Genomic DNA, 15,138 nt, shown 5'->3' with positions numbered 1-15,138 from the left:
ATAAAGACATTGCAAACTCCTTCAAGTGGCATAATTAGGTGGCCAATTCAATGCTGTAGCTACCTAATTTGTAGAATTTAATACAACTTTCGAAAATTTGATGATTATTCTTACAATTTTATACGATTTTTTCGCAGGTCAAGCCGGCTACTCGGCGTACAAGTACGTGCCGTACGGGCCCGTGATGGAGGTCCTGCCGTACCTCTCACGCCGCGCCAACGAAAATCGCGGCTTCCTCTCCAAGATCAAGAAGGAGAAGGGTCTGCTGCTGAAGGAGATCGCGCGCCGCGTCGTCACCGGCCAGATGTTCTATAAGCCGCACGGCAACTACACGCCCCTGTAAGTGACGGTAAAGACGCGACCCGTGACGGAACGTTAACGATGCGACTCGCGACGGAACGTTAACGATACGATTCGCGACGAAAAGTTGATAACTCGATACGCCAGGGCACGTTAACGATGCGACTTGCGACGAAACGTCAACGGCTCGATACGCGATAGAACGTTAAAAACGCGACTCGCGACAAAAAGTTAACGACAAGATCGGTGACGGAACGTTAACGATACGACACGTGTCGCCATCTAGTGACGAACGTCGGTACTGCGGTAGAGAATAGATACTGTAGCGTTGTTTATACTTGTGATGTTATATGGCTTGTCGCGCGCTCGTCTGGACGAGAATAACCTCGAATAAATAATTTTAAAGCTTCTCGCTCAGTCGAACGCCTAGCTTAAGAACTGTAGTCTATTTGTTCTCGTATTCGATACAATTGTTACAAAATGTCAGTCCAAAAATGATAATAATTAAAATAATGTGAGTTACAGATAAGGTGTGCCACCTAACTAGTCGTGTTCTTCAGTTGTATTTAGTGGCTGCAGTGAATCACAAGCGCCCCAACCGAATGAGAATTCTAATTATGATGCTGAAATATGGATTATAAAATAAGCATTATATCACTCATTGTCGTCCAGTAGAAGCCATCAAACGAAAATGTTGAGGCATCGCTTGGGAAAAGTATTAGTTGTTTACTAAAATTGTCAATTTAATTCGTTTTCTTTTCGATTTCAGCGGATGGTTGGACTGATTGTCGTAAAGGTTATTCATTTTTATCAGTTTTGTTTTGTTGCAACTTTTTAGATATTGGCTCGAAATTTCGCACAACAAAATATTCTGATGTACGATTTTTTAAAACGAATACAACACTCAGTTAATGTTACCGGGCTATCTTTTAACTCTGTGACTACCTTTTAATAAAAAAATATTGTGATCATAGACAAAACGACTTTTTATTGTGTGGACAAAATATTATTCTTTTTTATTTAAATTTACAAGTTTCGCGCCATTATCTCAAAAGTGTTTTGTTTGTATTATAATTTGTATATAGGTATTTCTTATACATCGTGTAAAGTATTTATCGTTTGATGTAGCTAGATACGTAGATTGTTGTTGAACTAAGGGTAAATCTGCTGAGGTAATGATAGACTATGTTACAATTGACAATACATTTTTTATTGAAACTATACACTTAAATAATTATGACCCTCTATGTGTTGATAATTACTATCGAATCGCTAAAATGTATTGTAATTGATTATTATTATTGGTAGATAATATAGTAAATTGTTGTCGAAATAAATTATTGTAATGTACGAAGTAAGTATTGTACAATATGAGACGCATTTTGATTTTATTATTTTAATGTCATACGCTGCTGTAATATTTATACGATTTTAGTTTTGAGAGCAGGCCACGAGCAAATTTTATTATTGAACGAAGCATTTACATAATTTATTCTAAGTTTACTTAATAATGTTATAGATTTACTACACCATACAATTTTCTTTTTAATAAAATAAGAAATAAACGTTGACGCCATCTAGGTTTTGACCAAATCACAGTGGCGCCATCTGCTAAATTATTTCTGACATCTAACAGAGGGCGCCACACAACACCTTTACTAGTAGCGCCACAATTATGATGTCAACCAGTATCTGCAGCTTGAGCCACTGTGGTGTCATACCTATTACAATGTACTATCTATGTATTTTCAATTTCATATTATTTATATTGTGATTGAATAATGCGCATACTAGTAGCGGCACGCGAAAATGTTTAGTCGCCAAACAAAGCGAGATGTTGCCATGTAGACTTGGTACTAAACGAAATAGTAACTTCTTCTCTTTGGCGACCGGAACACTTTTGTTGTCTGCTTGTGTGTCTTAAAATACAGTAAAACCAATCTTCTATAGCTCTCGGCAATCCTCGTTTTTTTATAGAAATTGACGATGAAAAACGACGACTGCCGAAAGCCAAATCTAATCTCAAATATGGAATGTAATTTAATTTATTTGAATCTCATGCGTCAATTTGAAATTATACTAAGTGTAATGCTGTATGATGTTGATTATGTTCAGATTTTAATTTTATTACTTAGTCAAATATACGCGATTGGCAATTTACGATAACGACATCTCTAAAAATCTTATTTACCTTCCAGCCTCCTTCCTACGTGGTAAATTATATCAGCGCAGAATTCTAAGGTATTTGTAATGCGCCATAGTTTGTACTCGCTCTATAGATGAGGCTTCTATCCGTGATATAAGGAGGCAAACGGACGAACAGACGTAGAAAAATTTTACAAGACGTTAAGTTGAAATGCGCTGATATCTTTTTCAACTATTTTGTTTGTTAATTTTTGCGATCATGTTTCTTCAAGTAGAAAGATGTCAAAGACTTATTGTTCTACCTCCATTTGTGAAATGCGGATCGTAGGTATGAATTGGAAGTAGTTTCTTAATGTTTTTCGATACGTTAGCGATCATTGTCGAGGTGTTTAGTTCCTATAATTATACAGGATTGTTTTCAGTCAATTAACGTGTCATTATAGGCGTTGGCAATAGCTAGGAGATTAAACACAATATCACAAGCTGTGCTCCGAGTAAAGCAAGATATGTGTAATCTAAAGGATTACAATATTTTTGCGTCCATAAATTTCTGATACTGCTATTATCTGAATATTCGTTTGGTAAGCCATTTAAATGATTGTCTTGTAATTTTAATATGAAGAACCGATGGTGTAAGTTGCACGTGTGCGTTTTGCAGGACGACAAAGATAAGGAATGTTGTGAAGGAAATTAAACAATTTTTTACAACTGCTTATTTTGTGAAGTGTGTCTGCAGAACGACCGAGTGTAATTGATCCTTAAAAACCTGTTGTGACCTTGCCATTTTATCATTTTGTGAATCATCCATTTTGACATCAGTTTTGTAGTGATACATTGAATTAAATTTTTATTTGTAATTCATTTAGAAGTTTATTAAGTTTTTCGCTGAATGTGATGCTAATTTAGATTATTTTATTTTTAGACATTTAATAAAGACATGTTTTAATTTGTACATTTTATTTTTCCTTTACATCATTTTCCATCACACGAAAGAGAAACAGTTTAGTTAGTTATATTTTATAGTATTTAAATACGGACAGGCGATTGAAATCTTTGAAAAAACCCCTCTACTATAATTATAAAAATTAAAGAGAAGAAATATTTGACGACCTCTGTAGCTCAGTTGGTGGGCTGTTGGTAGCTCAAGCCGGGGGTTGCGGTTCGAATCCCGCCGACGGAACTAAAAGTTTTCATGGTTCCTGGGTCATGGATGTGTATCGTAGAATAAAAATCTTAAATATATTATGTATATTGTATAGTATATAAAAGTATTAAATATATTTCCGTTGTCTGGTACCCGTAACACAAGTCCTTCAGGTACTTAGCACGGGGCCAGACTGACGTGGTGTGAAGCGTCCATAGATATTATTATATTATTTTAAACACCGGCCGCGACACTGCCTGCCAGTTCTAAGAACTCTGCGTGTCTGTATCTAGAATTTTAGAGGCTGACAGCCAAGGTTTTTTTAAATAGATTAGATTGAATAACGGAATGGGACGGGAAAGGAAACTGTTAGGCAAAACCATTGAGTGAGTCACAAAATATCATGGCACTAATTGTTCAACAAAATTTCGTACCTACTGCCTCGTCTCTCGGTTTTGGCTAACTATTCTTACTAAGTTACTATACTGCAGTACACAATAGATCAAGAGAACTCAAAATAAATCCTTCCATAAAATAATAGAAAGCTTGAAGTCTGATGAGTACCTAAATACCTAAGTAGAGTTTGAGTGAGTACCTACTTCGTAACAAAAGTCGCATTTCTCACTTATTTTCTTCGTGGGCAGATGGAAGACATTAGACACACGTAATTTAGTTTGGTTATTTCAAACTCAGGTGTGACTACAATTAACATTTATTTGATATAACCGGAACAAATATTGCTGATCCGCATTCTGCCCATGAATTCTCTAAAGGCGAAACCGCACTAAGCGACACTACGTTGAGGCCAACTATTCTTTGTATGAAATCAATGAAGTACGTAAGCTACGCGTCGTAAAGCATCAATATAATTATTGTTTGGAAAGTGAAGTGTAGCGTCGCGTCGCTGCCGCGTTATGTCGCTTGGTGCGGTCTCACCTTTATGGTACATACAATCTACATACATACACTTCTCTTAGAAGAAACTGTTTTAAATCTACATTCCTTGTCGGCTGTCCTTCACCACTGGAAGACAATAATATTGACTGCCGCGTCGCATTGCTCTGTTATAGGTTTTGTACACGAATCGTCATGAATATAAATAATGTTAATGGTAAAATATAATTAATCGTAATTATTGTTAATTGTAAATGTAGTTGTGTTAAATAAAGTTTGAGAGTTAAAATTTGCATTATTGTCATTTATTAAGTTATAATAGTGAATTTTAAAGGTAGCTTTGGTTTAATCACAATAAACCTATATAATCTACCTACTGGGCTATAACTATTAACTTAGATATAGCAGATAACGTATGCCTTTAAATATCCTAGTTATCAATAGTTAAAAGTACTTACGTACTCACCTTCATGTGTTTTTAAGGTTCCATACATGAAAAGAAAAAGTGGAATTCACATCTCTGCACTTGTTAATGCCCAATTTCACCAACGACTGTTAAATTGGTATCACGTTACCTGTTTCGTTGTTACTTGTTCATATCAATGAAACAGAAGACATAAAGTTTTTAACACTAACCGACGTTGCTGAAATAGGGCCTTAAAGTCTAATTTACTCCTTCCCTTAACAACCTTTCAATTTCTAAGTAGAGCACGTTCAGTCTTCAATTTACACTCCACCGGTGATTTTCTATAAAAAGTAGCTCGTTTAATTTTACGAGTGCTTGAAAATGATATTTTCGCAGCTGTGATTCCATTATGATAATACAATGATATGGTATGTCTGATATTTGTGATGTTCATACAGATAACCCAAACATTTTTTTCGCGGGTAAGCTAATGGTAACAAAATAGAATCGACGTTTCCAACTGGCGATAAAAGCGCTGAAAGTAACGCCCATGTGTAAATATTTATTTGATTTTTTACAATTCTATGCCAGTGAATTAGATATCATACAAGCAGTAGCTAAGAAAGCTCCCATAAGCCATAGTTTTAAATAAAAAAAATACATTAAAATGTTAATCCGTTTGGGAGTTAAGATGTCACAAACACGTAAAACTATACCGCCTATTTATTTATATATTTTCGTCGGGGATTAAGATGCAGTTCATATTGTTCAGGCAATTAAAATTAATCATAAATTTAAAGGTGATCTTGACAAAATTTTCAACGACTACGGTGTAATTTGTTACGCTTTCCTTTATTAGTTCTGATCAATCACGATGTCAGCTAACGAGAATTGATCGCTCTTATTATAAACCAATTGAATTTTAACTTCAATTACTTTAATGCATTGAAAGGACACTATTATAAATGGATTTTTGATAATATACAGGTAAGAAAGTAAAATTACACGCAACAGTTATAGCACATATGGTAGTAAATACAAACTTGTACCATCGAGAAAATTGATTCCTGGGCAGTTGACAGACCAACGTCATTTGGTCGGATCATGTCAATTCAATGTCAAATCTGTCCGCTGGGTTTGACGTAACGCGACCAAACTACGTAGGTCCCCGTATCTGCCTAGGAATCAACTTCTCCGATAGTACATAGTGTATTCCATTGAACAAACTTTAAAATTTCAATTTTATTAGATATCTACCTACTTACTTCATGTTTATGACATCGTAAACGATATAAAATTGTATAAAGTCGATAAACACGTTGGTTCAATGGATAATATGAAAGGTGCGGTGAGCGGTCTAATGGAGTCTTCCTCCTTATTGTATAATATATATATATATATATATATATATATATATATATATATATATATATTATATAATCCTTATTAAGGCTTTGAATTTGCTGGAAGCAGAAAAACTGCAAAGCAGTACCTAGCCTAGTGTAAGGCGTTCCTTTAAATCCATCGAAGATCCTCAGTTCAATCTCTACCTATTTTACAGCCTGGGACTTCTCTTTTATGAAGAACTAGCCTTCGTAGTTATTGCTGAAGAGTTGAGGCGATCATTCGGATGTAAATAATATGTTTGTATAAAACAAGGCCTATGCATCCATTGTGGATGATTAACACAGTATTTTCAGAGCGAAGTAACCACTCTTCAAATACCTACTGTCTGGGACAAGATTTTGAATGTCGGTATGGTTGGCCAAGCACATTGCTGGCCTAGTCCAGAGGAATGAGCAGGTATAGGTAGAGCAATAAGTCTGGGACCAACCATGAGCGGGATTCCTCACGATGTTTTCCTTCACCGTACAAGAGTCCGTATTGTGTGCTTGAGATCAGAAAATGGCACAATGGTACACGCAAGGTACACGCCTCCACCCGGGATCGAACCGTACCCTCTCAAATCAACGGTCTTCCCACTAGGCCATGGACGCTCTATGTTTGTATGATTAGTGATTATTTTGCTATTTGTGTAACGTATTTATTACCTATCATTGTATTTTTTAGTACTTACCTATCATTGTAAAATACTGATTCACCCCAACTTCATGTTGTGAAATTTAAACAAATCATTTTAAAATACCATCTAAAATTTGTAATGTGGAAAACTGTATAAAAATTTCCAAGAAAGAAAGATATAAAAGCGAGAAGACAACTAAAATTTTATACTATGAAGAGTTTATGTAATATCTGCACAGCCGAACATTACAAAACCGTTTTTAAACGCTAAACTCAAATTATGTAATTTAACTGCGCATTTTATATGAAATGCGTATTGCGTAGAATAGTAGACACAAGTTAGATAATATAATATGTACGGTATACTTAATACCTAATATTAAGTATACCGTGTACCTAATATCTTCTTTAAAAACAAATTTTATAATTATTAGATATATTATTTTAATAATACCTATATATAATAAAATAACAATGAATACAAATAATATTGATAAGAGAATAATACAGCGATGAAACACTTTGCCGCCCTCAGTGTGAAATCCGCCCGCCCAACTCGAGCACGCCTCTCTACTACGCGCTAGAAGTACCACGTGAAAGTATTATTAAGTACGGAAGATAATATTTAAGAAGATGATACTTAGCGCTTAAGCAGTAATTTTAAAGGAAAAGTCAATTAATGGGTGAGTAATTTCCGTTTTTTTAGGCTCCAACAGAAAATTTGCTTGTGTAGTGTATTTCTTGCGGATTTATGATTAATGATCTGAATAGTTTTTATATATCTTATTAATTATTATAAGTTAGTTTAAATTTTATAAAAGAAATCGGGAACCGGGATTTAAATAGGTAACAACTAACATTTTACTATTATTGAACTTACTATAAAGAAAAATCTTACCAGTTTTACACATTTTTAAATTAAATGAAGTGTTTCTTGTAAAGAGTTTTCTTTACATTTAATAAGTAAAATTTGTATCTCAATTAATGAATAAAACTACATAATAATATCTTCTTCAATAAACTAATAAGTTTTTAAAAATTATTTCTTCTTATTTGAATAAAAGAGTTGGATTTAATATTCTGAATTGAAAAAAATACTTGTGGTGTGATGGTGGTGTGATATCAAAAAACCGGCCAAGTGCGAGTTAGACTCGCCCATGAAGGGTTCCGCAGCAGGAATAAGGTTTATTTCTATGAAATTAAAAGGTTTTTGATTTATTTTTATATTTCAGTTGATTTAATGAAAGTTAAAATAAGGTTTAACATTTATGACGTATAAAAAAAAACTACTTGCTATATCTCGTTCAAACCAATTTTTTTTTAATTTCGTTGGTAGTTTTTATAGTAATGTACATCATATTTTTTTTAATTATCATTACACGCATCAACACGCATAGGTTAGATGATTTTTTTTTTATTTCAGTTGTACCTATGACCCCTAAAATTTTTAATATTTTTTGTATCCATTTTTGTATCAAAATCTTAAAGCGGCTTACACACTACATCTACTTAGTTTCAATAGTATAGCTCTTATAGTTTCGGAGAATAGTGGCTGTGACATACGGACGGACAGACAGACAGTCAGACAGACATGACGAATCTATAAGGGTTCCGTTTATTGCCATTTGGCTACGGAACCCTAAAAATTAGCGTGCAGGGGGCAACTATTTAACGGCGCTGTCAAGCGTTTTTTAGCGGACCTATACCAGATCGTATACCTTTAATTAAAAGCAAAGCCATTCTTATTGAAGGAGAGACATAATAACTTTTAGAAAGTTGGTAAGAATATTATCTTATGATTGAACTTTATTAATGAATAAAGATCAAAGACGTCCAGCTCTTGACTTTTTAGAAAAATTGGTGTGTCAAAACTTTCGTTCGTTACATATTTTATTAGGTGAATAAAATGCTAATTAAAATATTATTATTAAAATAAAAATAAATAAATAAAAAATGTTTTTTTTCAGAATGTCTATCTAACCGCAACCGGCGTAAGAAACTCGCACGGGTCCCACTTTTTACCAAAAAAGTGAGAGAAAAATTGTTCTTTTTAAAATAAAGTTTACAATTCTGTAACTTAATATTATTATAATTATATATTATATTTTTATATTTGATGACAAGTAATCGCATTTTAGATGAAGGTATAATAGTAGGTAGGTAGGTACAATTTGGCTGAGTATCCAGGTGAGGAAATGCCGGAAATTCCCTTCGAAAATAAAAGGGAAAGTCCGAGCGAAGCCAAAACAAAGCATTTTCCCTTTGAAGATTATAAAAGAAAAGTATTCAAAAAGCTAAACTTTTTGACAAATGATGTTATACATTCTTTCTTTTGCAACGTGATGTTGCTGACTGATGAAAGGCTGATTTTAGATGTACTTAATGTAATAAAAGTTTAAGTTTCGATACGAAGTTTATATTCGTTAATTTAATTACACAACTTTCTAAACTCTGATTGCTTTTCGCACCTGTTTTTCGACTTGTCAAATCTAACTTATACAAATAACCTAAAGAGCGGGCCGCCCCGTTTCACCGTTACGTTGCGTTTTGACGGTGCGTCGCCCCCGCAACGTCAACGTACGGAACCATTTTGCATCGTCAGACATAATAGTTTTGATAGAACTACGGACAGAAGATGAAGTGGGAGGATGAATGACGCGCTGCACTCTCACCGCCATGTAAGTATTGTGTTGTCGCCCGAATCAACGGAGCTGCATGCAGCATGGCAGACAATTCTTTATTCTGTTCTAACTTCTAACGCAACGCGCCGAAATGCAACGTAGCGGCCCTTTCCTCTAAGTGCCTTATGACTTATCACACTGGCGATTGGCGAGCGATTTGGGAGCGACGCGACTGCGCAGCGCACACGCCGTGATCGCGCGGCGTGCACGTCGCGACAGCGCAACGTCGTCGCGGCGTGGCGTGGACGCCATTTTGAACACTCGTCTACACAGATTATTATTATATATAGTAGACTCGTCTCGGGAGTGACGTCAGAATCCATTTTGCTGCTGAGTGTCCAAAACGCCCAAGGCAAGCTGCGTGCACGCCGCGCAATCGCGGCGTGTGCGCTGCGCAGTCGCGTCGCTTTCGGATCGCTCGCTGATCGCCAGTGTGATAAGGCCCTAAGAGCCTAATTGACCGTGACACTTTGTATTTTGTTACGTAATGAAATCAGGAACAGATGGTGTGTAGCCTGTAGGATAATAAATAATCTGAGCATAGTCAAAATTATAACGTTTAATTTTTAACATACTTTTAGGGTTCCGTAGTCAACAAGGAACCCTAATAATTTCTTTCTGTCCTTTCGTCTGTCCGTCTGTCTGTCTGTCCGCGGTTTTGTTCAGAAACTATATTATAGGACCTACAAAGCTGTGATTGCATGAATGCACATAGTTATTAATGATGCCTACAAAATGGTATACAATATGTGTGTGTAGGGGAGGTACCATAAAAAATATTTTTTATGGTACCTCCCCTACACACCAAGCGGGGATGATATTTTTTCGCAGCCATCCCACCGTGTGGTGTGGGGCATCGTTGGATAGGTTATTTTAAAAATATTACGAGTATTCATAGATCATTTTCAGATTTAGGGATCCATTTGTGAAAAATGAAGTTTTAAAGTGGAAAAAATCGTTAGAGTCTAGTGTCCCCCCCTTCTACCAGGTAAACGGTTGCTTCTTTTAATGTGAAAAAATTCACGGGAGTATGAAATATGCTGAATTTAAAAGGAAAACTATCACGGCTAAGAAGACTTCATAAGTTATTGAGTAATAGTCGATCAACTAAAAAAAATGTATTCGGCGAAGTATAAAGGATTTTTTTCGTTCAAATTTCTTTGAAAATGACTGAGATGATGTTGTTAACTAGCGTAAAACACGTTATAAATGTACATTAATTGGCCGTACAAATAATATCGAAAACGATCGGTACTACAGAATAGGTATTGCGCGTGGCCCGACACGCACTTGGCCGGATTTATTTAATATCATTTCGAATATTTTAATACTTATTTGGGTCTCGAATTGGTACGTTTAACGTGACAATATTTTTTATACCTAATTACTAATTAGTAATTAAGTACATATTTTATATTCTGACGGAAATACGAGTAATGTGACGTGTTTAGAATTAAAAGCTTTATAACACAGTTGTTATAGAACCATTTTATTCCTATCACGTTTAAATTAATAATTATCATTGTTTAACTATGTCATAGATCATTTTATTAATTGTTGTAATCATACGTTAGCGTCGACGACATAAAAAAGTTATTAGAGCTTAGTGTGTACTGTGTTGTATGGTTGTATGTCAGACGGATCAAAGGAAAGCTTTTTTCTATTATGTTCCAGAATTTTACCGGCTTTACTCAGGTTTGACACGTCCATTTATTTATTTACACACAGCAATCACATAACACTGTGACGTCGCTGGCTATTGACAGTAAACGGCACGCCTACCTGCTAAATAAATACGAAAAGATTCAATCGGCGTTAGGGCCGTTTTAATATGGAGTTAGATTTTTAACCCCCGACAAAAAAAGAGGGGACTTGTCGGTCTCTCTGGGCAGGGCTACTGGCGCCTGTGTGTAAAAAAAAGGATTTCAGCGCCCCTTTAGGCAAATTTTTTGGGACCTTAGTGTTGGCGCCCCTAAAGATGGCAATTTGGCGCCCCTAGAGGACGGCGCCCATGTGCATTGCACACATTGCACATATGGTAGCGAGGGCCCTGTCCCTGTGTGTGTATTCGTGTCTGGGGCATCGTAGCATATGAATGATAATATGGCTAAAGCTTGACCGCTGTAAAGTCGACCCTCGTAGCATACAAAATGTATGCTACGAGGGTCGACTTTACAGCGGTCAAGCTACAGAACAGCTGACTTCCTTCCCCTCCTAACGATCGTAAGCTGTCTTCTGGGTGGTTTCTAAATTAGATTTAGAGTACTTATCTTATTAAAGCTAATTTTGGTTTGAAATTCCCGATATATTGAAAAAAAAAACATTACAAGGTACCGTTGAAAAAACATACACATCTGGTATCGGGGGTAATTTTTGACCCCAGCACTGTATGTAACTCACCTTTCAGCAACACTAGAGCCATGTAAGTTGGTCAGCTGCCGCATCCCCCGACGTAACGAGATTACACTGAATAACAAGATTGTACATGTTTAATTAGTAAAGATATCATAAAAACTCGAACGCCTGGGGTAATTTTTGACCCCCGATACCAGTTAAGGGTTAAGCTGGCTAGAAATCTCTGGAACTTTTACGTTGTGTAGTAATTGTATCCTTATCTATCACTTGGGATAGATAACTGTAGGGACTGTGTAAAACTTACTTACTTATATTTTAACGTTACAAGTAAAATGTTATAGGATTTTAACTTGCGTTGCATTATAATATGGCCCTGATTTCGGAAATAAGTAGACAATAATTATTGAGGAAATAATTGCATACCTACGTGATATTATTATACACCTTTTTGCTTTGTATTCTATATAAATTAAAGATCCTAAATAAGCGACGGATTAGTTAGATTACGTTAAAATACATAGAATCAATAAATGCTTACCACAAATAATTATCTATAACAAAAGGAGACACACAACAGATTTGATAAGCTTGCAAGTCTAGACCGTGTTAATATTGTATCTTTAACTTTATGTACATGCCTTTAGGCCCTTTAGTAATCGTCTTTGATATGTTTTCACACAAAATACAATATCGGCCCTAAGTATAATTTTAGTGCCCGTAAAATCGGCAAAAGCGCATTATTACGGTGTCGTATTTTTGGCACGCCTATTCTCTGTTCGTCCCATTCTTATGATCAATTATTATTTTTACGTGGTTTTCATAAACTGTTATCTTATCAATTTTTGGCGTAAAACATATTTATTCCATTGGTAAGTAAGTACTTTTCCGAAATAAACTCACACTATTTCAAAAGTTTTGTAGCTCGTTAACTAAGTCATAGAGAGGGGAAAAGCTGCTTTACATATTTCAATAACATTTTATAATATAATACTTACATCGGATAATTTTGAACAAGTAGGTACGACTACTTAGGATAAACAAATAATACCGATTTGTTATCGGTTCATCTTTCGAAAAGCTAAATGTGTTTCGAATTGCGCACGAATGTTCCAAAAATACATAAAATAAAAACTAAATCAACTATCAAGTCTATCTTCAAATGCACGGATTTGTTTGCTTTGATAAAACATTTTTGTTAATTGTTATAGCTTACAACAATTATTCGTGGGATCTTAAAATATTTCTGGTACTTTTCTATAATAATTGGTACTATTATATTGGTAATATGGAGAAATACCACGTTCTCACAGAAAACCGGCGTGAAACAGCGCTTGCACTGTGTTTCGCCGGGTGAGTGAGTTTACCGAAGGCCCAATCCCCTTCCCATCCCTACCCTCCCCTATATTACCCTATTCCCTCTTAAAAGGCCGGCAACGCACCTGCAGCTCTTCCGACGCTGCGAGTGTCCATGGGCGACGGAAGTTGCTTTCCATCAGGTGACCCGTTTGCTCGTTTCCCCTTTTATTTCATAAAAAAAAAACAATATACTATATAGGTAAATTTTCACGCATGCTTGTTTGAGTTAAAGTTAATTATTTATAACTTATCTTAACATCCAAACTAGTTAGGTAATATTAATTTATGAATACACTTCAAAATAATGTTAAAGTTTAATTAAGTAACTTTACTTTACCTGTGTAATTTTTAAGCCAATATTTGGATTTCCATTTTAATTTAAGAGCGCTGGAGTGTATATTGTTACAAGGTATACCGTATAAGTAAGTATACCTACGCCTTATTTTGAGGCACACTTTTAGCCCCCTACGAAATATGTAGAAAAAATAAGTTTGACGGGTCTGTGTGTTCGTCCGTGGCATTGCATCATCTAAACGACTAAGCCAATTTTGACCTAGTTTTTGTTGTCTGAAAAAAAAGTTTTATACAAAATCTTGCCCCCTCTTTTGTCCCCTTAGAGGGGTTGGGGGAAAAATTTTATACACCAGATATGAAGTAGGAAGAAGATAAATATAGCTGCGAAAACCATATTCAAATCGGATCAGTAGTTTTCATGTGAAAAAAAAAGTTTGATACAATATCTGACCCCCTCTTCGGCCCCCTTAAAGGGTGGGGGAAAATTTTTATACACCAGATGTTAAATTGGAAAATACAGTTAATAATATGAAGTTAGTCCATTGAAGAAAAAAGTTTGATACAAAATTTGACCCCCTCTTTGGTCCCCTTAGAGGGGTGAGGGGAGAAAAATTTATACACCAGATGTTAAGTTGGAAGAAGATAAATATATCTGCGAAAACCGTATTCAAATCGAATCAGTAGTTTTCGTGTTAAATAAAAAAGTTTGGTACAAAATCTTACCCCCTCTTTTGACCCCTTGGAGAGGTGGGGGGAAAAATTTTTGTACATCAGATGTTAAGTTGGGAGAAGACAAATATATCTTCGAAAACCTCATTCAAATCGGATCAGTAGTTTTCGTGTGATGCTGGAACAAACATACAGACAGACAGACAGACAGACAGACAGACAGACAGACAGACAGACAGACAGACAAAAAACTAACCACACTTTTGGCTTCTAAAGCGATGTAGTAACAGCCCCCGCTTATTATTTTTTGGATATCTTTAATGTACAGAATTGTCATTTCTACAGTTTTATTATTGTATAGATACGAGCTTTTGCCCGCGGCTTCGCTCGCGTTAAAAAGTATTATTATATACAAACTTTCATCCCCTATTTGAACCCCTTAGGGTTGGAATTTATCAAAATCCTTTCTTAGCGGATGCTTACGTCATAACATCTACCTGCATGCCAAATTTCAGCCCGATCCGTCCAGTAGTTTGGGCTGTGCGTTGATAGATCACTATGTCAATCAGTCAGTCACCTTTGAGTTTTATATAATTTATATAGATTAATGACCAATTCTAGTTGAACATTACCGATATAATAATATTATATTTTTTATATAATATATTTTTTTATTTATTTATTTAATTCAGGCATCTTGGCCCATATTAATAAATATCTTATGGACTAACACATATCTATACTTATAAAATATCATAATCTATACTTATAAAATAACATGTCCTGACCATAAAGTTAATATACCTAGCGGAATAGAGCAACAATCTCGAGCTGTCAAACGAAACCGAAATTGGTTTTCATCTGTGTGAAAA

At 35.3% G+C, this 15,138-nt stretch overlaps 1 protein-coding gene across 3 annotated transcripts in view; it reads left to right on the top strand.

The window, feature by feature from the left end:
* The window catches only part of LOC121728426 (proline dehydrogenase 1, mitochondrial), a 31,604-nt gene extending 28,207 nt beyond the window's left edge, over window positions 1-3,397 (top strand). For 2 of the 3 annotated variants that reach the window (XM_042116621.1, XM_042116623.1), the window contains one exon: window positions 138-3,397. In XM_042116621.1, coding sequence (XP_041972555.1) covers window positions 138-343 — 206 coding nt within the window. In that variant the 3' untranslated portion in view covers window positions 344-3,397. The remainder of the gene's footprint in view (window positions 1-137) is intronic. The other variant, XM_042116622.1, reaches the window with a different exon arrangement.
* The last annotated feature ends 11,741 nt before the right edge of the window (window positions 3,398-15,138 follow it).

Source organism: Aricia agestis, chromosome 6, assembly GCF_905147365.1.
Source record: "Aricia agestis chromosome 6, ilAriAges1.1, whole genome shotgun sequence".
Classification (NCBI taxonomy): domain Eukaryota; kingdom Metazoa; phylum Arthropoda; class Insecta; order Lepidoptera; family Lycaenidae; genus Aricia; species Aricia agestis.
The sequence above is the reverse complement of the archived record's forward strand: the minus strand, read 5'-3'. Positions and strand labels throughout refer to the sequence as shown.